Here is a 25,974-nt window from a genome sequence, read left to right as displayed (position 1 = left end):
TTTTAAAGCATGTAATTTTCAAATGAGATTTCAGACTTTTAATTCTTTGATAGAAAGATTTTTGTATTGTAGGCTTTTTTTTTTTCATTATTTTTTTTTTAGAGGGCCCCAAGAAAATGTTGCTTTGTGTGATTTAGAAATTTTCTATTGGAGTGTGAAAGTAGAACTTAGGTAGTGTATAAATTCAAATTCAAATCATCTCTCATGCAAAACATGTCCAAGCTTGGATTGAAAAATAAATAAAAATATCTTAAGAGTCAAGCTGTTACTGCTCTTCACTGCAGCATGAGGGAACTGAATTTGCCACTCATTTATACAAATCTGCACTTTATGCCTAATAAAAAAATAGAATTGCCACAACGAAATTATGTACAAACCAAGTTACTACTCTTACAGTCTCTTAAGCTTTTTCAGAAGTGCCACTTTTAAAACTCCAGCTTTTAGTGTTGAATATCAAGGGGAAAATGAAGTCAGCTGAAGCATTTGCAAGCTATTTCATCTTTCAGAGAAAAGGAGAGCTGAACATTGGAGCTGTGGCTAGGTAAACGTATCAAAAAAGCATTAGGCTGTATAGCCAATCTCATTTCATGCTGTGCTGTAGATGACACACAAACCTGCAAACAAAGGTAGTATATATTGGGTAAATTCTCAGGGATGCTGAAAAGCTCAAATATATGTGTTTTCATAGACTTTCATTTATTACTGTAGCTCTTTTAATCTACACTGATGTAGGATTCAGTTTGTACATTAAAAGCTCTTATTTTTCCTCTGTTCCATTCTTATCTTTTGTCCACTGAAATATATCTTAACCATAATAAAATTCTTTTGTGTTAAGCATTTACATAAAGCCAATACACACGTTTCAATGTTGTTAAAAGAAAATGCTCTGTAATAGTTTTACTTATTCCAGATGCCTTTTTCCTCCCTATCATTCAAAAGACCTTTATTTAAAAAAAGAAGTTCAAAAGGATGGAATACAAGATTTTAAACAATGAATGCTGCATTTATGCATCTAGTATTTACCCGCAGGTTTTAGGGTAACCTTTTTCCTTTGATGCTAAACTTTCTACATTGCGGTAGTGGGGAAAGAACCATTTCTGATATGTCAATGAATAGGATCCCTGATAGGGGAAGAAAAAAGAAAGAAAAAGCCCAAATAGTAATACGTTCACTGCAGTTCACTGGAAAGCAGCTACAAAAAAGCTCAGATAATAAAGCATTCACTGCAGTTCACTGAAAAGTGGCTATACTGCCAAAAATACTGGCCATAATTTGAGTCTTTTAACATAGAGTTGATAGAGAGATTACAGGTTCTTAATTTTTTTTTATGTAGATGAAGGCATTAAATAAACTTACTGCACTCATGGAGCAGAATTTTTATTTTAAGTGCAAAAAATCACATCTGTATTTAACTTTTTAAAAAATCTCATGTTTTTTTCTTTATAACACTAGTGAACCACTCTGGTCAAAAGCTTGTTCGGTAGGAATAAGGTGTCTGTAAGTATATTTTTTTTAACACATAGACTTTATATTGGTCTGTCACCATAATGCATCAAAATTTCTTCTTGACAGTAGGGAAAATCTGCTTGTGATATCTGCCATTGTCAGTCACTTGCAGTAAAGAAAACAATAAGCTTTTGTTGCTGTGAGAAAGGTCTCCTTTCCACCTTTCCTGGGTTATACTTTGTTATTTTGCAGTTCTGTTGTTTCTAATATGTAACAAGACTGCACTGCTCTTCATGCGCTGTTCTTCAACATCGATATGCAAGAGCAGTCTTTGTTTTGTACTAAGATGGTCATGGCTATCTCTTTGGATGAGTGAGTAGTTTATTTCTCACTGATTAAGTGTTCAGGCCAGTAAAATACATGAACTCCAGTTGCCTTTTTTCTGCACGTTGGGGTTTATGACTGAGATCCCCTACCTCATTTCACACAGCTGCCAGCATAGTAGTTTAAAAAATATGGGGAAAGCCTTTTACCAAAGCCCAGGTATCACCTGGTTGGGAGCTACAGGGATGGTGAAAGGAGGAATGTCTTTTCCTCCTGGCACCTAGAGCACAGAGTGACGGCAGGACTGGACAGCAGCTGCTGTTGCAAGCTCTTGATCCTGAGGCTACACTTTCCAAGGTCTGCGTTGATTTCTGGATTGCTCTGTGTGAGCTAATTACTTTATAATCCTCAGTCATAGCTGATATCACATATTTTCTAGGCTGTGACACCACTGTGTTTAAACGACTGTGGTCAGGGTGGAAAACAGGATTTGTGACAAAACTATATTTTGTTTTAAAATTCTTGCATTATTTTGCATTTTCAACTGAAGTCATTTAAGTGGAGAGACTTTAGGTGCTTTTTCCAGTCAGCAACTGGAAGCAGTGGGATGCTGGGATTTTATGGAGTAGCCAGTGTAAATTGTCTTAAAATTCCATTATTTTGTGTAGGTTTTGAATGTAGATCTTTGTCAGTGTTTAACGTGTCCTGGTTTCTGTAAGCACAGCGTTAGCAAAATGCATTATACAGGAAAACGCAACTGCTAAGAACATGATGCTATGCTGCATTAAACAGAAATGTAGAAAATGTAGCATTTTCTAGTTACCATTATTATTATTATTATTATTATCTCAGTAATACTCTATGAGATTCCTTGTGGCATGGCTTCATAAGTAGTGAAATATGCCAGGGAGCTTTTGGGTAAGAGCTTTCAGCAAGGTAATTTCCAGCTCCATTTTGTTGTTCATCTGCATGTCTTCAGTCTCCAAGTAAACAGTGCTTGGAAATACTGCCACACAGTAGCATGTGAATAGCATTTTCAGTTCAATTCACAGCCAGTCAGTATGTGGAGAAGAAATTAAGTCTAATGCCATGGTTTCACAATTAAGTTTATGCCATGGAGTCTAGGCATGATTTCACAGTCACTAATACCGTATCTCTGCACTACCAGATTGCTCACAGAAGAATTGTAACATTGGGTACATGATTGCATTCTTTCACATGATCTAGAATATGTGCAACTAATACAGAGTTTATGTTAGCCTTGTGTGCTTATGCTCGTTTTACTCTGAGAAATGGGTTATGCAACTGCTAATGCAGAATTAACCTATTGACTTTCTGTTAAACACATTTTAACAGTTGAAGTGAATTTAGCACCTTGTATTACCTGAGCATAGCATTTTGGTTCTACACCAAGATCTCTGTGGCTAAGTGGTGCTCTGAGTGGTAGAATCTAGAAGCAGAACTGACTAATAACAACTTTTTTTTTTTAAATAATCGTTAAAGTTTCAGAGCTTTGGAAATTGGGCTGGAGTACTTTTGCATTGTTTAAAAATCATTAAATTTTGCACTGGTGGTGATAGACAAGCATGAGGTCATCAAAGTTTGGATCCCAAGATTGACCATTAGACAGCCTTGTCACTTGTGAATTTCAGTGGCCCACTACCAACCTACCTACATCATATTTCTTTCTACTGCCACTGCTGATCAGCCAGTATCTATTCAAGTTCCTTGTGCATCCAGTTCCTTATTTTCTAAGAGTGAGGAACAGTGGCCATCTAAAAGGTGTGATTGCCATCTTCTAGAGATTTCATTTGAATAACTCCCTGTGAAAAATACTCAGAGAAATGGAATCTTCGTGGATGATTCAAAACTATTCCTTATCAACTCTTCAGGAAAGGTATGGTTATTATGTACTACCAAATATCATTCTTTTTTAAGAAGTGGGTTTTCTAAACAAGTAAGATCTTTAATCTTTAGTAAGGTAAACTGAAATTGCCTGACACACAGGTACAATTTAATGCTAAAACTCTTGCAGATAAGACTGCAGTTAGATTCACCATTCTTAGCCCTATTTCAAACTAAGCACACCAACTTCTCCTAGTATGTCTTCACATGTGGTGTATCCAGATGATAAAACCATCCAGATGATGCTGAGCTCCCCCTGTTCTGGTGGTATGCAGGACTGGATGCGGTGTCTCAGTGAAGCCTCATGAGGTTTTAGTTCCCAGAGATAAAAGGAATGGAAAGTCTTTCTGTGTCCTAAAGCTTTCTTTCATTGCTGTACCAAGTGCTGTTGTTGAATAGAACAACAGGAAATAGGAGAGCTTTTGGCCTCCCAGGTGTTCCCTTTCACATTTGGTACTTCCAACAGACAGAAAACATGAATAATTCATGAAGAAACATTTCAGTTCAAATATGAAAACTCACTTTGTATATTTAGGAAAGTTCTTCCTGGTAACGGGGATGCAGTTTATTCAGTTGGACCTTACCTTTGCAGTCACAGGCTGTGTTCTAGCATTCCAGATTTTAGTATTTCTGTAGGCTTCAGCTTTAGGAAAACTAATGCCAGTGGGTTGCCACCTGTCAAACTATAGCTGTTTGACCTGTATATTCCTTAGATGCCCTCTGATCTCACATTGCCTTTACCTGACCCCTGGGATTCTGGCTGGTTTATGGTTGCAGACAAGTTAATCTGTTTATTGCCAAGAGAAACGAAACAATCCAAATAGAATTGATTCTCCTACAATAGTGCTTTAATCCTTCTAAAATAATGGTCCCAGGCATATTGGACTATTTGTGCTCATTAACGCAACTCATTTGCAATTTTGGTAATTCACTCTTCTGTTTAGGGCTGTGGAACTACTCTCTTCTCAGCAGTCACAGAACTTTTTTCGTTTCTGGAATTTAATGGCATCTCCATTTTGCGTATGTTCAACTCTTAATTCAGTTGCTCACCAGTAAGAATACAGATACTCTTCATATGCTTTTTCATAAAACTGGTGTCAAGATGAATACCTGACCAAGTTAATCAGGGTTTGTTGCTGGTTCTTCAGCTCATTCATCAACTATATGTTTTCCAGTTCAGTTTTCTACCAGTCACTGCAGTTTTACACATTGAATGCAACTAGAGCACTGCCTTGGTACTAAACAGGAGAAAATATTAAGTCTAGAGTCTCAATTTTTTTTCTGATGTATGTTTAATTCGAACTTGAAATAGTTCAGCCCCCTCACTTCCTAATTTTTCTTAGGAAAAAAAGAGCAAAAAACCAAAAGTGCTCTAGATAGAAGAATATGTGAATCGGGAAGATAAAGGCAAAGCAATTTACTGTACATAGATAGTTGTATCCTAAAGGCATCTAAACAGAGAACATGGATGAATGTACAGTGGCTTCAAGGTGGGTAAGTTTTCCCTGAGATATTTCTGTTGTATAAAGGAAAGCCAGACGTAGCAGTCCATGTTTAGCCAGTGTGGAAGCAGTTTGTTTCCTGGTAGTACTCTCTACTGTCACATTCTTCTTTCTTTCTTTAAGCTAAACTCTCTAGTGCATCCAAAAACTGCATTTTTCTGTGTAACATTGTATATGTCATTATGTCATGTTAGAAATCACATTTTTTTAACTTACCATACCTGTGTATCTTTCTTCATTGTTCCATTTACTTGTGTCTTAAGAAGAGAAAATCTAGCTGTTTTGGAATTGAATATTTTGAATGTCAGCATTAACCCTAAGATATTTCAGTATTAAATGACATAATTCTAATTTGTCTGAATATTTAATACAAGTATTAAGATGTATTTTTATCTGCAAAATAATGTTCCATGTTAAAAAGGCATATTATCTTTGACTTATCATGGAATTATGGTTTGGGTTAAAAGGGACCTTAAAGATCATCCAGTTCCAGCCTGCTGCCTTAGACAGAGACACCTTCCACTAGACTAGGTTGCTTCAAGCCCCATCCAACCTGACCTTGAACACTGCCAGGGATGGGAAAGCCACAGCTTCTCTGGGCAGCCTCTTCCAGTGTCTCGACACTCTCATAGTGAAGAATTTCTTTTACATCCAGTGTAAATCTCCCATCTTTTAGTTTAAAACTGTTGCCCCTTGTCCTACCACTGTAGAGCTTTGTACAAAGTCCCTTTCCAGCTTTCCTGTAGACCAACTTTAAGTACTTGAAGGCTACCCTAAGGTCTTTCTGGAGCCTTCTCCAGGATGAACAAGCCCAGCTCTCTCAGCCTTTCTTCATAGAAGAGATGCTTCAACGCTCGGAGCATCTTCATGGCCTCCTCCTCTGGATTCGCTCCAATGGGTCCACATCCCTCTTGTGTCGGGGATCCAGAGCTGAATGCAGGACTGCAGGTGGGATCTCACGAGAGCAGAATAGAGGAGGAGAATCACCTCCTTCGACCTGCTGGTCATGCTTCTTTTGATGCAGCCCAGCACACAGTTGGTTTCTGGGATATGTGCATACACTGAAGTTGGCTCATGTTCAGTTACTCATCAGCCAACACCCCAAGTCCTTCTCTGCAGGGTGGCTCCCAATCCTGTCTCCACCCAGCCTGTATTTGTGCTTCTGATTGCCCCAAGCCAGGTGCAAGACCTTGTACTTGGCCTTGCTGAACTTCGTGCAGTGGTCAACCATGTGGTCATGCAATGTGATGAGGTTCGCACTGGCCCACATCTAAAGTGTTTCAAGATCCCTCTGGATGGCATCCCTTCCTGCAAGTTTACCAGCCACATCACTCAACTTGGTGTCATCCACAAACCTGCTGAGGGTGCATTCAGGCCCACTATCAGTGTCATTATTGAAAACAGTAATGAAGATATTAAATAATACTTACTTACCCTAGAGCTTTCCCTTGAGGGACACCACATATTACTGGTTTCCACTTGAACATTGAGCCATTGATTGTAACTCTTCGGATGCTGCCATTCAGCCAATTCTTTACCCACCTACCAGTCCATCATCAAGTCTGTATATCCAGTTTAGAGGAAAGAATGTTATTGGGAACAGTATGTGTTTTGTAAACCTTCTTGTGTCTAAAAGGAGAATAAAATTTGTGATAAATTTATTTCCATTGCAGTATTTAAATACTATTTCAAGAGAAAATATTTTAAACCATTGTATTTCCTTTGCTTTTAAATTTGAAACCTTTGATTGTCAGCAAACATATTCTTAGCATTCTCTCCATATATAAGAAGAGATGTAAGAAAAATCTGGAAACAGATTGTTTTAAAAATTTCATAACTTAGATTGTAAATCTAAATATCAGTGACTAACCCATATGTTACACTTGCAATCTGTATTAAATCATTGTAGACAAGACATTAAACAAATCATAAGCTTTCAATTTTTATTTTTTAAGAAAAAGTGTCTTAAATACAAGTTTAAACGTCAGTTTGTAAAGTGGTTCATAGAGACAAAGTTACCCGTAACACTTTTATTTTTCTATTTTTCCCTTTGAAGAACATGCATGTTAAATAAAAATTTGGAAGACAAGCATAGTTAAAATACTTATTTCATGTAGATCTTTATGAAGAGCTTATGTCTTATAACACCATTTGTATTCCTTGCTTTACCATTTTAGTTTTACATTACACAGTGCTGCTTAAAAAAAAAATAAAATCATTAATTTGAAGCTAAATGGCTTTGTTTTGAGAGAAAACCGTAAAAAGTATCTTCATATTGATACTCGCTGAAAACATTGCAGCCATCCTGAGTACTGCATTATACTCCAGCCATCTGTAGAATGATCCAAATCTATTATTGTATTCCTTCACATTGCTCACTTTCTTCTAAAGATACTTACATGACCTGTAATTCAGTAGCATGCAGACTTAAGGAAAATAAAATGGATTTGATACCCTCTTTCAAATTGCTTATGTTAACCAAAATTTTTGTTTTCTTTCCTGGGAGGGTATTACTTACATATATTCATATTCCGGCTTTAAAGGAAACTGTGGGTGTGTGATTTGATTTCATCTTCATTGTGTGTGAAAACACACAGCACTTGTAGTACTTTTTGTCCTTAGCACTCTGTCCAGTTTGCTTTGTAAGTAGTGAGAATTCATACTACACCACTGCATCAAGCTTTAAATAACTGTTAGCAAAAGTAACAAAGCCAGAAGATCACTGAAATTGCATTGTCTGAAATCCAAAATAGCTAATTTTTGCATAATTAGAACATCTGTAACCTTCAGTGACAAACTGAGAAAGAGAAGTTGTTGGTGGATTGCTTCATAATAAGTGGTTATTTCCACATTTATTTCGCAGTCATAATCAGAAAATATCAGAAAATACCAGCCAGTCTTTTTTTAATCTTTGTAAAAAGGAAAAGTTTTTTTTTGCCTATTTTGAGAAACTTTGCTTTTAAAGACCTTTTAAAGTTTTGTACTGTGCTGTGGTGCCTGAGAAATATTCGTGTTTGCGTGTGTCAAAGTGGACATGTCTTTTTCATGACACTCCAGCATTGGTGTGGCTTTGATCCAAGCGGGTAGCCCAGGTTCAAGGCCTTGCTGGATTACTTCTGGTGAGGAAGAGATTCTGGCTAGCAGTCTGGCATTTATTTGTAAATTGTGTGTTGTAACAAAAGGTGTAGGTCTGTTCTATTTCTTAGAGTACAGTGGAAATAGTAGGTGACTTCCTAATTAAGAAAAAAATAAAATAAACATTAATTTTCTAATAGTCTTATTCCCTAAGAGCTCTGTCTTTGATCCTCCTGGGGACTAGACTTGCTGGATAACATCCCTCATGGCTTTCCTGTCTCTTTCAGCAGCTGAGACCTGTGTGCAAGCACCCATTTGCTAGCTGCTGGAATGATTTGCTTGCTGGAGATCAGAGATATGCTTGCTGACAGCCACTAACACCCTTTTAGTGCAGAAGAAAACCCCAAACATTTTATCTTTGCTTGTCTGCCTAAATTTAAATTGGTGATACTCTGAGTGACCCATCCCAAACAAAAGAAGTAATTTACAAATTATCTAATCTTGACATTTTGTAAATATTCAAACAGATTTTTGTTTTTAAAGGGTGTTTTCACATCAGTTACATTGATTTCATGTGGATCTGAGCTTCCTTAGATCTTTCCTGTTGCTGCTGGCATCTTTTATCTAGCCTCTTTTCTTGAGCCTTAGTAGAAACAATAGATACCTTCAGGTTTTCAGGTGGTGAAGAAAGGCCTTTTGTGGTAAAACAATGCAGTGTTGCAGTATCTTATTGAACCAGGTAGGCTCAGAAGCAACTGCTATCAAAAAGATACCAGCTTTCTCTGTTAATCTAAAGCCTTCTTAAAGTGTTATTCATCTGCATGACTATACCACATAAATTCTTGTCGGAGCAGTAGCTCTTGATGTGAATGCGGATGATAATAACCTAAGACTTTTCCCCCTTCTTAGGTTTAGTTGAGACTAAAAAGGTGGCTTCCTGAGAAGTTTGGATCACAATTTGAGCTTTCTCCAAGTCCAGCTGTCTTCAGACCCAGCATTAAATGTGTATCTGATTTGAACATAAAGGATTTGCAACTCAATAACATCAGCTGCAAGCAAGCTGTGTGACAAGCTCTCTGAAACACTCTGTGCATGTTGTTGAGTTGCTCTTCTTGCTGTTGGAGGGTTGACCATTGTTATCTACATAGAAATCTACTTCAGTTTGCCTAGAGCTAAGGTACTTATCCAAGTTGCAGTGTTTGCCATTTGAGTCCATATTATTAAGTTTTCAGATCCCAATACTGAAGTAATACTTAATACTTACAGTCAGTACCATATACCTTCCTAGGACTGGATTATTTTCTGTGTACAATAATGGAAATAGTTCACAACCATGCCAATGCAACATCTTTTTCATTTATAGTTTGTAAAAATTACTTTGGCTGTGATCGTATTTGGTGAACATGTGAAGTAGAAAACTTGAAAGCATTTCTGGAGGCAGCATGCTTACTGCTGGGTTCTTTCTTCATCAGTAATTCTCTACAAGTACAAGCATAAGACAAAAAGTAAATTCCTTGTCATTTAAAGTGAATGTAAGATTGTTGAGTCAGTCCTGATGTGAGATATCTTTAGAATAGAAGTTGGAACTCACTCATCTTCAAGGTGTTTAAAGATTTACATGATAGCCCTGGTGGAAATAAGTGAAACACAGTGTTGTAACTGTTTTTCCTTGCAGTGTTCACGAACTTTATTTTTTTTTTTTTATATCATACTTTCTGTACCAAACAAGTTGAACTGGAAAAATCAAAGAATTTAGTTTCTTCTAAGAAATAAAATTATTTAGTCATTAGAGTTCTGACTAAAGAAAAAGTTGTATTCTGGTAGTTACAGACAGTACACTGTATAAGCAATATGCAGCAATTAGGGTGTGCATGTTTCCCAGAGAGTCTTTTTCATGCTTGATACAGTGAAATTTAATAGGAAGGAAGGAAACATTTGTTCTAAACTTTTAGCAAAGTTGCTTCTTCAGAGAGCTTTCTACAGTATTAGGACTTCAGTATAATTTGCAAAATTACATGAGAGATGAAATAGGAAAGTTGTCATTATTAGGACTTGTGTTCCTTAGATTAATCAGTGATATTCTTAGTAATTGTGCGTTGGCCTGTTGGTGAGTGAAATGAAGTTTTCACACACATCTTTTCCTAGATACTGTATTTGGAAATTATACCTTCATGTTTTTCTATTGAATCCTGAAATTACAAAGGTACGTTTGTGTGGGTGGATGCTTCATGCTGTTAGTGACTTGATCCCATGCAGAGACTAGTGGGGAATCGATAACGAGCTTGTATTCAAAGGGAAGGGCATATGAAGGTATATACAAAATACAGAACAGGCATAGAAGTAAGTGAACTTTTCAATAGATATTCTGTGAGCCATTTTCCTTGTGTAGGACACAGGGAGGTATCAGTATGTAAAAAGCTGTTTTTAAACATTGCTTGCTATGAGCATGCTCTGGTGTGCATTTACCACCTATCTCCCCAAAAGGTGTGTGTGTTCACTATGATGCTTTTGTAAAAGTGTATTGATCATACTCTTTGCACATAAGTGACGATCCCTACAACTCTGTATTTCTATTTTTGAGATGTTTTCCATGAAAAGTATAATTAAGAAACCAACTAACCTAATAGTGTTATTTATAGAAATGTAAATTCCTAGTGTATTCAAGGCAAAGGAACCCTTTGCCTGGATACAGCTGCTGGAAAGCTTTGCTATCTCCCTTTTCTTCAGCAAGATGGTATTTATTCTGACTCATTGTATTAAGGTGAAAACTGTAGTTCTTTGTTTCCAGGTAACTCTCTCAGTTTTAAAAGCATTTTTCTCCCTTACTGTGAAGTAAGGGTTCTGTCTGCCTGTAAGTACTCTGTGACCTTCCCAGCCTATGTGGTCTTCCTTAGTAGCTGTGTCCTATTTTTTGTCTGTAGCTTTGCACCAGTTCAGCTAGCCAGTAATGCGTATTTTCAGGAAGGTGGAAGGCAATAGGAGGTGTGAAAATGAAAATGACTGACAGTTCTTGTGGTGGCAGTATGTCAGGTCTTCTGCAGGTCTCCAAATGCATGCAGAATCTGTTGGCTCAGTACTAGACTGAGCAGTGAATTTACTCCAGGAACTTTCCATGAAAACATGCTTAGATGATCCTGTTTCTGCTGGGGTAAGTCTGCTGGAGTAAGATTATCTGTATGTATTTCCAGTAACACATTGATTAGATCTCAAGAATCAACACAGATTGTTGGGTAGGGATCTTACAAATATATTGTAAAGGGAAGGAGGAAAAGACATCCCTAGTATGCTACTGATTTTGATCTGCTTAAATACCACAGGGAATTTGAAATTCTTAAGCTTATATGAAAAAGAAATGCAACTTGAAAGGTAGCATGCAGTATATGTGCAAACTAAATGTTAACATATTGATCAGGAAAAGACAGGGTTAGTATGAAAGATGTTCTGGTTTGGAGCAGTTGCACACTGAGACTTGAAAATGCGTGTAGTTCAGTCATAAGGCATGATTATTTTTTTTTCTCGATGAAAATAATGATTTAGTATTGCAAATGGAAATAAGCTTGGAAGAAAAATGAAGTCTGAAGGTCACACTTTCTGATGATGTGAAAGAAGTGTAATTAGGGATGCATAAGTTCGTATTTAACTCCCTGTGTTCTGCTGAATTACATCCGTCTACTGATGTAAGAATACAAAGAAGTCTTAATTGCTGCCTCTTATGCGCAGAGAGTTAAGGAACAGGTGTGCTTCTAAGCGATGCTGGTCTGTTTTAACACATCTGCTTTTCTTACCACACTATAATTCATCTGTCTGACCATGCACCTTAAACTTGCTGATGAATTCTGTGAGATACAACTTACCCTTCCCATCTGTAAGTGCCTAAGCAATGTCCAAGAAAATTTAAAGGAATTCTGAATTGACGTAGCAGAGAAACTGACAGGTTGAGAGGGAAACGTAGGCTAGTAAGAACCAACCTGCGTCTGTTTAGGAATGCGCCTGAATTTGGCCATAAACTGATGAAGTGTAATTACCCATATCCTTCCATTATGTCTAAGATTTTAAAGATGTCTATTAGGAATAAATTGGAAAATGGAAAGCAAATGTGAAAATATTCTTTTCTTAAACCTAACTGAGGTATTCCTCAAGATAGTATTAAAGATTATGTTAAAATATGGAAACGGCTTCACCTAGTTACTATTAACTAACTTCACTGAATGTACTATATTTTTTTTACACGTGCTTAGTCATAGATTATCATTATCAGTAGACATTTAGCTATACAAACCAGCCTGTCCCTCCGTTTGCTACAGAATACTTGGCATTTATTTTGCAATGCTGACTATTACAGCAATATCAATTTTTCATATTCAAGTTAGCTTTACAATCATTAGTTTGTCTTTTAATTCCCAATGCCTTGCTCTGTCCTTATGCATGGGCAAGGGGTGTTAAATGTGTGGAATGCAGCTGGGCAATAAACAAGGTTGCAGAACTGTCATTAGTAATAAAGCTTTTTGCAGCAGTACGTTAAAATAGAAGTAGCTAGAGCACTGGATTAAAAAAACCAAACCAAACCAAAACCCCCAAATACATTGATTTTAACCAGGAATTTACCTCTTGCTTTCTGAAGTGTTTTAAGGAGGCATTTTTTGCATGGTTTCCACAGAAACAACTTGCAGCAAGAAGGTATTCATGTTTAAAATAAATTGTTAGCTGAGGCAATGAGAAATTGGAGACTTGTTTACATCTTGCATCATTGAACCTTCACTTTATGCCGATGACTGTGTTCAGTTCAAAATTTGCCTAATCGTGTGCTGGTGGTTGTAAGCTAAGCGATTGTGGCTATTTTGTAGAATTAGCCGTATATTCAGAATGCCTGTTTTGGATAGGATAGTGTATTAATGTTTACTGGGAACAGGAAGTTTTTATCTTAATTTTCCTTTCCCTTCTCTCTCCTCTTTCTCTCCCCTTCCCCTCCCCCACCAAAGAAAATTTGGTTTTGAACAGCTCTTTTAGAGGCTGGTGAAGATGTTGTGTTTTTTACAATGATGCCAGACAGTAAGTGAGAGATAAGTAATAAAACGACCATAATCAGTTAAACTTATTAGAATTTCACAGTTCTCAGGAGGCTGTAAACTGTAAATTGATACAGCCCTGGGGTGAGATTAGAGGTAGAATGAAATCAGATTCCATCTAGATCTATAAGAGCAAAATGGCACTAAAAATTAATTTTAACAGTGAAAAATACGTTCAGTAGTGATATGTGGCCAAACACATTAAACCATGTATTTCAGAAAACTTATTACCATATTCCTTGCAATGGATTCAGAGTAATGTAAAAATTTGTTGTGGGCTACACCTGCAATTCATACAGCCTTTCTCAGTAATAAATGCAGTGCTCTGTCATATTTAACAGCAGATGAACACATTGAACTTAACAGCAACTTTATTTAGCTGAAGATGCTGCACATCAGCTCTTTAGGTATGCTCATTGATGGTATCACTCCAGTGCTGTCCCTGCCACTCTTCACTGGTACTGATCAGGCAAAAAGCCTGTCTGCCTGTTTTCAAAGCTGTCCAAAGAATGAACGTTTGGTATTCTATAGATTTATTTGTCTTCATAAGAATACAACTGTGTTTCTCTGGTGTCATGAATCTGTAACCCTCAAAGGCTAAAACCCTTAAAAGTAGGAGCTAGGACTTCTATTGCCACAGAGACAAAGTTTGGGACATAATAAGAAAAAGTATTAGAATGACTGATGGTGACAATGGGAATAAATTCAGTTTACTTTTCTGGTGACTGTGTTCAATTTTCTTTTATGTGAAGATGATAATAGCAAAGAGAAAATGAAATGCCAGAAATGAGGGTAAGAGTAGAGTAAAGGTGAGAAATAGGAGGAAATTTAACAAGAAAGAGAAAAAAGGAATTATATACTTGATAGAAGGAAGAAAGAAGTTAGAACCCAGAAAATTACTGTTTTCCTATTTATGTTCTGGGAAGCACATACTAAGAGACAACATCTGAAAACCTGCATGTTCAGATAAAAGAGGCAGCTTAGCTGCACTTTACACAAATAGGTTGAGACTCTATCTGCACAGTGACCTTTAATTAAGTCAGCTGGAAGTGATTTTTTTTTTATCCTATGTTTTAGTTATGGTTGAAATATTACTGCAGTTTTAACTTTGTATTCTTATCTGATCAAAATGCCATAAAGTATATCAGGAATTTGCCTTCTGTAGGGGCTTCAGCAGTATTTTATCTGTACAGTCATTTTTAATACCACTTAATCATCTATTAAAGAACTGGGTACTAACCTAGTCCTGTGACACATTGTTTTAATTACAGTTGTTTGTGTTCACACAGAATAAAGCAAATAAGTGAAGAATAGATACCTCAGCTAAAAATTGGGGCCCATCAGCCTGCTCAAATGTAGCTTTTTCATGTAGGACCTAGCTATGATATGATGTTTTTGTGGTCTATATATGGAACTCCTGAGCATGTAACAGTGATCATTTGGCATCTTCCCCCAGGGGCTCATGCTAGTGAGTATTACAAACCCCACAGTTTTAACTGATGCCACACTTCTGCATGGTTTTGTTGTGGCAGTGGTCTTTACTGAAGTGATGTAGTAGATGGACCAGGTTTTCACACACGGAACAGTTCTGTTTTAGCAGAGGATTAAGTGCAGATAAAGAACATATTTCATAAAAGATTTTTATATCCTCTCTCCCATTGGCACTCCCACCCCCACATCACAAACATAGCCTGACATGGTATGTTTTCTTTTAGATCTCCACAGGCATTTGCCTGCCACAGTGCAATATAAATTTTGTCTTATTTATCAGACTGCGATTATTAAATGATAATGGCAAGAGAGATCTCAGTCTGTTCATAAAGCGGAGTGATTTGGGGAGTTTTTTAGTATTTTTTTAATTAAAAGAGCCACACTTCTTTTGTTAGCATACCCCATCTTATGGTAATTAACTTAGCTAGGAAAAATATGAAAGACCAGCTTTTCATTTTCTTGGGAGTTTTTTGTGTGTGTGAGTAGTTGATCTTGGTTGCTGATCTGAAGGAGTACCGGAAGATGCCCATCTTGAATGAGACATAGAGCTTGGAGAAATGAGATCTGGTGGTTGGAGGTGTCACACACCCACTGCCCCTTTCTGGAGGCATTGCAAAAACTGTTGTACTGAAATCCAGCAGACTGTTCTACCAGAAACCATGCAAGGGATTACCTTGGCTATTCAGCGTGACTGATAAACTTTAAGAGACATGGTATCTTCCTTTTATTCTGAACCTCCTCTTTTAGGTTTCTCTTCCTTTCATTCAAACACCAAAATCCTTCTGGAATGGCGGATTCCAAACAAACATCCAGGCTGAAATGGTAGATCCATTTGCTGTTAGTTTATATTTCTTCTTTCCTCTACCCCCTTTCTTTTCTAAAGAAACCACTTGTTTGCTTTCTTTTTGTTTCTCAGCTATTAGAAAACCTTTAAAAATGCTTTTACTTCCCTGTCACGGTATTATGCTCCTTGGAGGGAGGATCAGCTGGAGTCATGGCAAAGAGAACTGCTGTAGTGTTAGTTTTATTTTGTATTCACCATACGATTCCCAGAATTTCATTGTTCCTTCCCAGAGGGGGAAGATTGGTCTCTCATGCAAATCACTGGTCCTTTTCTAGGCTTTTGTAGCCTTCCTGAAATTGTTGGAAAGGATCCTTCTTTCTGCAGAGTCGGGAGGAGGAATTGCACCAGACAGGCTGGCCCCAGACATTTCATCCTTTTCCTGTGTCTTACAGCTCCTTTTGAGGAGCAGGCACCAGGCAGTACCTATCCCGAGTTCCCAGGGCTTCTGCTGCTCCTGTGAATTTGGTGCGCCAAATTCAGCAGTGCTATTGACTTAGATCGAGACTTGCATCGGTATGAGGGTACACAGAATCTGACCACAGCCTTGTCTGTATGCAAAATTATCCTTGCTTATTTAAACAGAATTGATAAATAAGCATTTTTGTACTGACTTAAGAGGTACATGACCGTGGTACCCATTAAACAAACTTTGCTTGTGTACGTTATTTCAGCTGATAGTTTTTTGTGAGTACTGGTGTCCAGGTTTGGTTTTCACAGAGCCTTGTTAGTGTTTGTGGAAGTGCAGCTGTTATCCTCAGGAATACCTCCCAGTCTGGAAAGTTGAGCAACAATACAAAGAATGTGCTGTGCAGTCATAGGAATTCATTTTAAAAGAATGAAAGTGACAAAGCAATGTAGAAGAGATAAGGTTAGAAACAGTCTGGATAGATCTGCACTGTGAGTGAAAATAGCAGGAATTAAGCTACCTGTTTCTTTCAAGCAAGTTTAGCAGGACAGAAACTGTAATTTAGCCCCTGTCTCCACAGACATCAGCACATGCATGCAGAGGATTATTACCACCATCTGTTTTATCTACAGTAGTTTCCATCAGTTATGTTATTTTGCTTTTTTAGTGTTTAAGCACTGCTTTGAAGCTGTTGTGTTAATTGTTAACTTAGGTTGAATCTGTGCACAGATGCCTATAGCAGTGTCAGCATGCTAAGATTATAACTGTTAGATTAATGAATGGAAGTATTAGCTCTTTGCTGGTGCAGTACATTAATAGCTGTGCAAGTTCAATCAAATACACTGCTGACTTTGTCATTGTGTGATGGCATTTACCAGATCTTAGGTGGGCTGCTGAGAAAGATGAATGTAATCTTTCATTTTTATATGACTGAAAATTATGGTAACAAAATAATTTTCATAGAATATTTTACTATTTTCAGCAAAATAGATGTACTTGTAGACTTCAATTGTTCACTGAAATGGAATATACATATATGTGGGACATTATAGCCGATAGGAGGAAAACTAAATGTTGCAACCAATATCTTTCACGTAGCTTAATCTCATGCTCTGAATTACAGAAATTAGTGCCAAAAAAAAAAAGTATGCTTATTTCTTCCTTTATTTTTTTTTCTTCACAGAACCTGAAGAAAGTGTTTGTAGAATTTAGTCATCAGGAGCTGTTTGAATTCTATAACAAGGTCTGTAGATTTTACAATACTGTAGTTTCTTTGTAAACACCTTATGCTGCTCAGCAGGAAGTGTTGCCTATGTGAATTAAATCTAATGAAACTGGAAGGAAAATGGATCCAACTTTAATTAAGGCTGCTGGATTTCTTTGATCACATTCTCAAGAGGAGTCTGTGCATTCGAATTTGGAATTGGCAGGGCCTGGGACATTGCAAGCATACCTGGTGGTTAGATCGAGAGGAGCTGCTGATGATTAACAACAAGGAGCTCTCTGGAAACAGCATCTTTGTGTAACATCTTCAGTCAAAATGCCAGGCTCGTAATACAGTCAAAATGAACGGTTATTTTTTTACCTTGTTATTATGCATCGGAAATACACAGCAAAACATCTGTGCATGTACAAAAGGCAGTATTTAGACAACTGCTTCTTTAAAATTTGAATATTTAGACTGCAACAATGAATTCTAATAGCTTCATGTAAAAACAAGTATTCACGAGTACAGGATTCTTTATTGCTATGTGAATAGATTTAGCATGCACAGTGGAAGATATCGGAATGTGATTTTTTTGCTGTTTGCATGTTTCTAAACAACATTTTATATGAGTGAAATTTTTTCTCTAATTTTTGTTCCCTTAAATAGCTGGAAACTATACAAGCACAGCTGGATTCCCTCACGTGATGTTTTTGAAGACTTATTTCTCCATCACACTCCTGCCACCTCATTATTTTGAATTGAAGATAGATTGCCAAGCTGTGTTTGCTGAAGGATTCAGTGGATCGCTTCCTGTAAAATTATATGGCTTATCTCTTTTTAAACCAGTAACGTTAGCTGAGAGTCTTTGTGAAGAGTCTGCAGGTTCTGATGGACACTCTCTTGTTTTCTGAGCTATTGAGAAGAAAAGCATTACTTGTGGGGGAGGGGGAGAAGAAAGCTACCCTGTTTCAGATACTATTTTTTTTGTCCTGTTATGCATGTTACTTGATTATGGTATAAATTTGCATAATAGTGAGGGACCAGGAATAAAATCTATTTTTTAGACAAAAAAAAAAAAGAATATAAAAGTAGCTAGAAAATACACAGCTAGTAAAATATCTGTCCATTTGAATTTTTATTCACACAATTGCTAATGCTTATTGCAAATTTGTCAAAATAAATTCTGAATTTACAAATAGATTGGTTTAGTTTGGGTTTTGATTTTGTTTTATTTTGTTGGGGTTTTTTTCCTAAATAATCAATGTTTCTGATTTCAGTGTTTACTTTTATCACTGAGATTAAATACAGCTTCTTAGCACTGCATGCATACCAATGAACCTAAGTAGTGTGGTGTATAACTGGGGGGACAAATCTCTGAGTACATAACAAAGGACACTGAAATAGTGTGACGATCAGATTTCTGAAAGCTATTTGTTGATTCTTTCTAATGGTGTCTACCGCTGTTCTTACATGGAACAGGAAGAAATAAGGTGCAGGCCAAGTTGGTCATATTTTCACTCATAAGTTCTAGATGAATGGAAGTTCATGAGCAGTGTGAGAAGTTAAAGTTGTTTGTTGCCATTCGTTGGAACAGGCAACTTCATTGCTACACCTTGATAATGGGCACAGTGTGCAACTCTCTACTCAAGCCTAATAGAAAATGAAAGAAAATAAAAATCTTTGACGTTAGCTTGTTTTTCTTTCTCTTTTAAGGGATTCTCTGAACAAGGCTTTTTTCTTCCTGATGCCTAAAGTAGGGATGGTCAATACCCAACTAGCCAGTTTTCTTCTGAGGTTTGCAACACTAGATGTAGGTATAGCCTAAAGGTATGCTTGAACAGGTGGTGGTTAGGTTCTCTTGTGCCAGATTTCTTGCGCTGTTGCTTTTGCAGGGTTGGTTTGTGCTTTTTGTTTTGCTTTATTAGGGATGGTGCTGTCACCTCAAGATTGCTGAAGGGGTTTACACCAGCTGTCTTGAGGTGTGAGAGAGCAGATTTAGAAGAAAAAGGCATTAGCAGCCTACATATGAATAAAGGGCACTGAAGAGAAAAAACACATTTATCATAGTTCTTCACTGAAACACCAGACAATACTGTACCACTCTGGTAAGGTAACACTGTTACCCTGTAGAAAAGAAGAAGTGAGTCACCACTGCACAGCAGAATCTTACCCTTCACATCTTGTGAGGCTGGCTGGTAAAATCTTGCCTTGTCTCAAGCCACTGGCAAACATACCTTATCTTCTGGGGATAAAACACTCCCATCCAAAGACATCACATTCTTGGCCTGGCTATTCAGCAACAGCTTGCTGGATTGCTTATCTCAGGCTGCATGGGTTGGTGTGTGTCTGCAGGTAAGCATCCCCACTATTCCCTCTGCCTGCTGGCATTAGCAGTGCTTCATAATTAGGAAAATCCCCTTCTTCTTGACCCTTGGGTCCTTTCTTCTCTACTTTTCCCATAGGATAATATGTTATGTGCCAGGACATTGATCTTGAGTGTTTTCTCTCCAGTTTCCAGAGCTTAAGTTCTGGAAGTCAGGTCTGAAGTAAGTTGAAGACTGCTATGTAGATGCAGGACATACTAAGGCAGTTGTCCAAGTGTGGGAGAGCACTTATCTTTGTAAATATAGGTGGTGATTGATGAATCCTGGAGGAGGGGGTGAAGGCAGGACAAGTTTGGAGTGGAAAATCTGGACAAATCAGCAAGCACATCTGAAAAAAAAGAAGTCAGAGATGAAGTAGGAATTAACTGCGTGTGGGGAAAAAGGACAGAGAGGATAGAGTAATGGGTATTCCCAAGTGTGGAATCTGGGAGTTGGGAAAGTGTAAGGAAGAGGAGAAACACTGGAAAGCATGGCAAAAGTATATACACTATACACAAAGAAAATGCAAGGCAAAGGAAGAGAAAAACCTTATATAATAAGGGAATGGGAAGAAAACTGGGGAAACAAAGTAAATCAAGGTTAACTATGAAAACTGGCCAGTTGTGTAACTATCTACATGTAAGTGTCAGCCTCGGTGCAGATTTGGCCAAAATTGAGGAAAATTGTGAGATAACAAAAAAGGAGCATTTTAAATCTAGCTTTAATAGGAAATACTTTTAAAGTTATAAAATAATGTTAAAAGGAAAAATAGAAAAATCAAACCCTAAGACTGCAAAGATTTTGTAAAATTTGTTTAGTGTTTATCCTTGTTTGAAGATGGATGAAGAGTGTTGTGATTTCTTTAGCAGTGATTACCTTTTTTTTCTGAATGTACTGAATGTCTTACTGTCAGAAGCCATAATAAAAGCCACCATATACCCCTTTCCGAGACTACTCTCAGCGAGGGGGGAGTGTGGGGCGGTGGTGTTGTGTGTCTGTGTCTGAGTACCGATCCCGGGCCTGTCAGGAAGACGGGGTATTTTCCCCCCCGCCTCCCCCTTGCCCTTCTTCGGTGAGGCCCGGCGCGGGGAGCGGGTGGCCTCAGCCCCACATCCCAGCAGAGCTCCAGCACCAGCACGGGCCCGCTTCGGAGACGAGAGACCCAGAATTCCTTGCCTCCAAAGCAGCCCTTTTCTCGTCGCGGGGTTTTGCTTCTTTTCTTTTCCTTTCCAATTTCTCGCTGGGAAAAACAAAACCGAAAACGCTTCTCCCCACTTTGCCCCGCTTCTAAAGGCTCCCAACTAACAACAAGAAAGCAAAAAAGCTCCCTTAAAAAAAAAAAAAAAAAGGTAAAGAAAAAGCGAGAGAGCCAGAGGCAAGCTTCATCGATTTAATATCCAGTATCTTATCTAGTGCACTGACTTTATCACACTCCCCCCCACTTCTCCTCCTACCCATCCCTTATAGCGGAATAGACTCCACAACTTGGTTAAAGTAGGTATGCTTTATTCAGCTGAAGGCGCACGGGGGATTGGTCCTCCAAAAGGCATGCGTACCTCAGTGCCGTTTTCCTTTTACATTTATCCCGTAAAGTCATAAATAGGTATTAGGTCGCACAATACGCCTATACATATTCATATTCTATCCCCGCTTCGTATTATAATGAGCTAAAAGGCGCTCCTCGCATGCGCAGTGCCTCCTGGTGGTCTTGGGCAGGGGTCTTCAGATGAAGTAAGTAGTCTTTCTCTTGTGGGTAGGGGTCTTCAAGATGAAGTAAACGAGTCTTCCTCAGGCTTGAACTTTTTACCTCTGGTCCTCACGCATGCTCTTTAGGAGCTGGATGGATCTGGTCCATGTCTCGCTAGTTTAATGGGCTATTCCCTTCGCTAGGAAGCCTTATCTTAGTACTGCCTGATAAGGCAACTGCTGGGCTTGTCAAGCCAGCCATGATTTAAGCAGTACTCCTTGTACAACCCCCCATTCTCCTCACTAGGAGGTTTTGTTCTGGTATTTGTCTGATAAGACATCTGCTGAGCTCGTTAAACCAGCTATGACTTAAGCAGTACCCCCCTGTACATTTTGACAACCCCCCTGTACATTTTGACAACCCCCCTGTACATTTTGTCTAACCCCCTTGTACACAATAGGCCACATCAGTTTCAATCCCCCTTTTCCTTTTCATTTTACTTTGGGTCCTGCTAAAATTATCCAGGACCGTTCTGGGTGTTGCCTGTTAATTTGATTTACTCCGGGATTCTGTTTTACAAGACGCCATTTCCCCCTCCCCCTTGCTCTATCTCGCTAGCTCGCTCTATCTATCAGATCTATCTATCTATCTATCTATCCGTCCGTCCATCCATCTGTCCGTCCATCTCCCTCTTCCCGGGTGCCTCCTCCTCCCGCCCTCCTCCCTCTCCGCTCGTCGTATGCTGGGCGGTCGTGCGCTCCCCTAATCTGACATTTGAACACCACCATGGATTTGCCGCCACACAAGCAAAAGCACCTTTGGCGTCTGTGGTGAGGGATTGAAACCGCGATCTAAAAGAGAAGAGACAAGAAGGGGGGGAATCCGAGGAAGGAGAAAGTAAGAAGAGGAAGCTGCTAAGAAGGCCCTGTTGCCATTTTGGGGATAGGGGTTAGTAAAGGGGGAAAGAAAAGAGAAAAATACAGAAAAAAAAAAAAAAAGGCAACAGAAAACCTGAGCCATCCAGGAAAGGTCTGTCTTGATGATGCGGATTGCAGGGAGGGTTTTACTCCTCCACCCTTCCCCTCTGCATGCAAAAGTTGTATCTTTAAAAAAAAACAAACAAACAAAAAAAAAAAACCCAAAAAAAACAGTCTTGTGGCTTTGCAAGGGCTTTGCGGAATGGGCTTTATTACTTTTTTCTTGGGGGGGAATATTTCTTATTATTTCTTATTTCTTCTTCTTATATCTTATTTCCTGCTTAGCAGGCAATGAATGCGAGTCCTCCTCTCCCCCTCTGACCCCTTCCCTTACCGTGCTTTTTGGCTGGAGGTGGGTGTTGTATGTGGGGGCCGGGGGTGGGGGGGGGGTAAGACCGTGCTGCTGGGAAGGGGTTGCAATATTTTTTTAGGACTTTGCGTAATGTATTTAACCCCCCCTTTATATCGGCCCCCTCCGTCCCGTCTTTCGTAGCCGATGTTTTCCCGACGGTGCCGGGGGTAGGTGACAGCGATGTGTGTGCGTGAGGAAAGGCGGGTGTGTGTATTAAGTGGAGCTAGAGAGCACCACTGTAAACTTGCGGCTATTTGCGTGCGTGTGCGCGGGGTCCGTAGCGGCAAGGGCTGCTCTAGGGAGGCCGCCACGGCCCCGCGCTTGTTTTGACATTGAAAAGGATACGCAGTTCCGAAAAGCGGCAGTCTGCAGGAGCAAAGAAGAGAGGAGAGAAAAAGGGTGTGTGTAATTAGCAATGCAGGACCCTCCCGCTCCCCCTGCTCGGTGGCGAAGTGAGGCGCGTTAATAGTGGTTATTAAGAATCCGGTGATTGCTCCCCCCCCAGTCCCTCCCGGGTGGAAGTGGAGTTCAGATATTGGGGGATGGAGTGGGGGATGGATAATTTTAGTTGGGGGGGGGAGGGGTGTCAAAACGCAGACTGTAGTCGCGGGCGGCTATTGTCAATTCCAGCCCTGGCGCAAGGCGCCCTGCCTACCTCCGTGCACACGCACGCTCACACACCCCTTCTTCGCCGGGTTTCCCCGGGGGGAACTGTGTGAGATCAGGTCCCTCCGGCGAGGCGGGGACCCCCTCCCGCCCTTGTTTCCCGGTGTGTGTGTGCGCGCGCGCATTCACACCGGGCACTGGCAGTTCCCGACTCTGCCTGCTCCTGCCTGTGTGTATTTATGTGTCTAAAAATACAATTGAGAGGAGGATTTCCGATTCGTTTCCGCTTCACATAAACGGCGCTGATAATCTCGGGCCTGACGCCTGATGTTAAACTGGCACTTCACCGCCGGGAGTTGGACCCCCGGGCGGTCAGGTCCCCCCATCGAGGGAGGAAGGTGTGCATGGGAAGGTGGCTGAGGGGGTGCGACACTGCCCGCCCATGCCGGTGCTGAGGGGTGCCGGTGCTCCATTCCGGGCCGGGAGTGCGGGCCCGCGGCCGCCAGGAGCGTGGCGAGCCGAGCCGGGCACTCGGAGGAGTCCGCGGCAAGAAAGTGCGGCCGGCGGGAAGGGAGGTGATACGCGGATTGACTCCACAACTCGTTAAAGTTGTAAAGTAGGTATGCTTTTTATTCAGCTCTGAGACGCACAGGGATAATGCCTCAAAGTCATGCATGCCTCAGTGTCGTTACCCTCTACATTCATAAGGTTGCACAATACGCCTATACATATCCAACTCCTATCCCCGCTTCGTATTATAATGAGCTAGAAGGTCCTTTGCGCCTGCGCAGTGCCCCCTCTGGTCATGGGCAGGGGTCTCAAGATTAAGTAAGAGTCTTCCTCCTGTGAGTAGGGGTCTTCACGATGAAGTAAATGAGTCTTCCTCTTCTTGAACTTTTCATCTTTTAGTCTTCGCCTATGGCCTTAGGGTTTGATCGGTGTCCTAGCCATAAACCATCTGCTTCTCCCCCTTAACGGTAGATTCAGGCGTCTGCTTTTCCTTATCAATAGCTGCTTATCAGTAGAATCAGGCGTCTGCTTTTCCTTGTCAATAGAACCAGGTGTCTGCTTTTCTTTATCAGTAGGTAGTGCCTTTGTTCTGCTTAGTAGGTGTTATAAATAGGGGCTCAAATAAATTGACTAGAGAACTGGGACTGATATGGTCTTCCATACAAAATCTCAAATGGGCTGACCTCTTCTTTTGACCGGGGTTTAGTTCGAATTCTTAATAGAGCCTGTGGTAATGCCTGGCACCAATATAAATTCGTTTCCTGACATATTTTACTAATTTGTTATTTAATCAGATGAACCATCTTTTCTACTTGCCCACTGGCCCGAGGCCTATATGGAACATGTTGTTGCCAATCAATTTCTAATTTTTTGCTAATTTCTTGTAACGATTTTGCACTAAAGTGTGAACCCCGGTCGGAAGAAATTGCCGCTGGTACTCCAAAAGAAGTTAGTATTTCATTTAATAATATTTTAATCACCTGTTTTGCATTATTTATCCTACAAGGGAATGCTTCTGGCCAGCCTGGAAAAGTATCCGTTAACACCAACAAACGTCGATAACCCCCTTTTCTTGGTAATTCAGAAAAATCTATTTGCCACTTCTGTCCCTGATAACATCCTCTGCCAGTTGTCCCAATTTGATTTCTATTTTCAGTCTTAGGATTATTCTTAAGACATAGCTGACATTGTTTTGTCACTAATTGAACTGTGATGTATAGATTCCTTCCTACAATTTGTTTGTCTAAATATTTATGCAAAGAGTTGCTACCCCAATGAGTTTTATTATGTTTTTCCTGAACTAACTTCCAGAGCTGGTTATAGGGGATTACAATTTGCCCATCAGGTATCTGAACCCAACCCTCTTTATTTTCCTGTCCTTTTAGATCCTTAATCAATTTTGTATCCTCTGTTGAATACCTAGGTTTAGATTTTTTAATTGTTAGCTTGCCATCAGGGATTAAGGACATTGTTTGAAATTGTTCAGCTGCTCTTTTGGCTTCAAAATCAGCCAAATTATTTCCAGTTTCCTGATCAGAGCCACCTTGTTGATGTCCTTTACAGTACGTAGTAGCTACTTCTTCAGGTAGCTGAACAGCTTCCAGTAATTGTAGAATTTCTGTAGCATGCTTAATCTGTTTCCCTTGTGTGTTCAAAGGTCCACATTCTTTCCAGATAGCACCGTGTGCATGGACCACACCAAATGCATATTTGGAATCAGTCCAAATATTTATCCTTTTATCTTTAGCCAGTTCCAGGGCTCTTATTAATGCTATTATTTCTGCCTTCTGGGCAGAGGTGTTCCCAGGTAAAGGTTTAGCTTCTTTTATCTGTGAAGTGGTGGTAACGGCATATCCTGCCTTTCGTTTACCATTTCTCATGAAACTACTACCATCAGTAAACCAAGAATCAGCATCTTCCAGAGGTTTTTCTTTCAAGTCTGGTCGGCTCGAATATACAGTCTCTATGGTGGTCAAGCAGTCGTGTGTCAGTGGTTCTGTCGATTGTTCCTGCAAAAGGATGCTGGATTCACAACGTTAGTGACCACAATTTCTGTATCTTCCTGTTTTACAATGGTGGCCTGGTATTTAAAAAAAAACATCAAAGAGATAACCAGTGGGCTCATTTCTGCTCCAGGACTGCAGATACCACATGGGACACTAGTACAGTAATCTTTTGTCCCAAAGTGAGTTTGCAAGCCTCTTCGATATTCG

At 39.5% G+C, this 25,974-nt stretch overlaps 1 protein-coding gene across 1 annotated transcript in view; it reads left to right on the top strand.

Annotated features, from left to right (window-relative positions):
• The window catches only part of COMMD10 (COMM domain containing 10), a 118,984-nt gene extending 100,518 nt beyond the window's left edge, over nucleotides 1–18,466 (top strand). The window contains exons 6-7 of the mRNA XM_061342680.1: nucleotides 17,243–17,302; nucleotides 17,933–18,466. Coding sequence (XP_061198664.1) covers nucleotides 17,243–17,302; nucleotides 17,933–17,971 — 99 coding nt within the window. The 3' untranslated portion in view covers nucleotides 17,972–18,466. The remainder of the gene's footprint in view (nucleotides 1–17,242; nucleotides 17,303–17,932) is intronic.
• Nucleotides 18,467–25,974: the final 7,508 nt, after the last annotated feature.

The sequence above is a fragment of the Neopsephotus bourkii genome, unplaced genomic scaffold (genome assembly GCF_033783945.1).
Source record: "Neopsephotus bourkii isolate Nb327-2 ecotype Australia unplaced genomic scaffold, CSIRO-AGI_Nbou_v1 NB_1814, whole genome shotgun sequence".
NCBI lineage: Eukaryota > Metazoa > Chordata > Aves > Psittaciformes > Psittacidae > Neopsephotus > Neopsephotus bourkii.
This window is presented reverse-complemented; position numbering and strand designations above follow the sequence as displayed.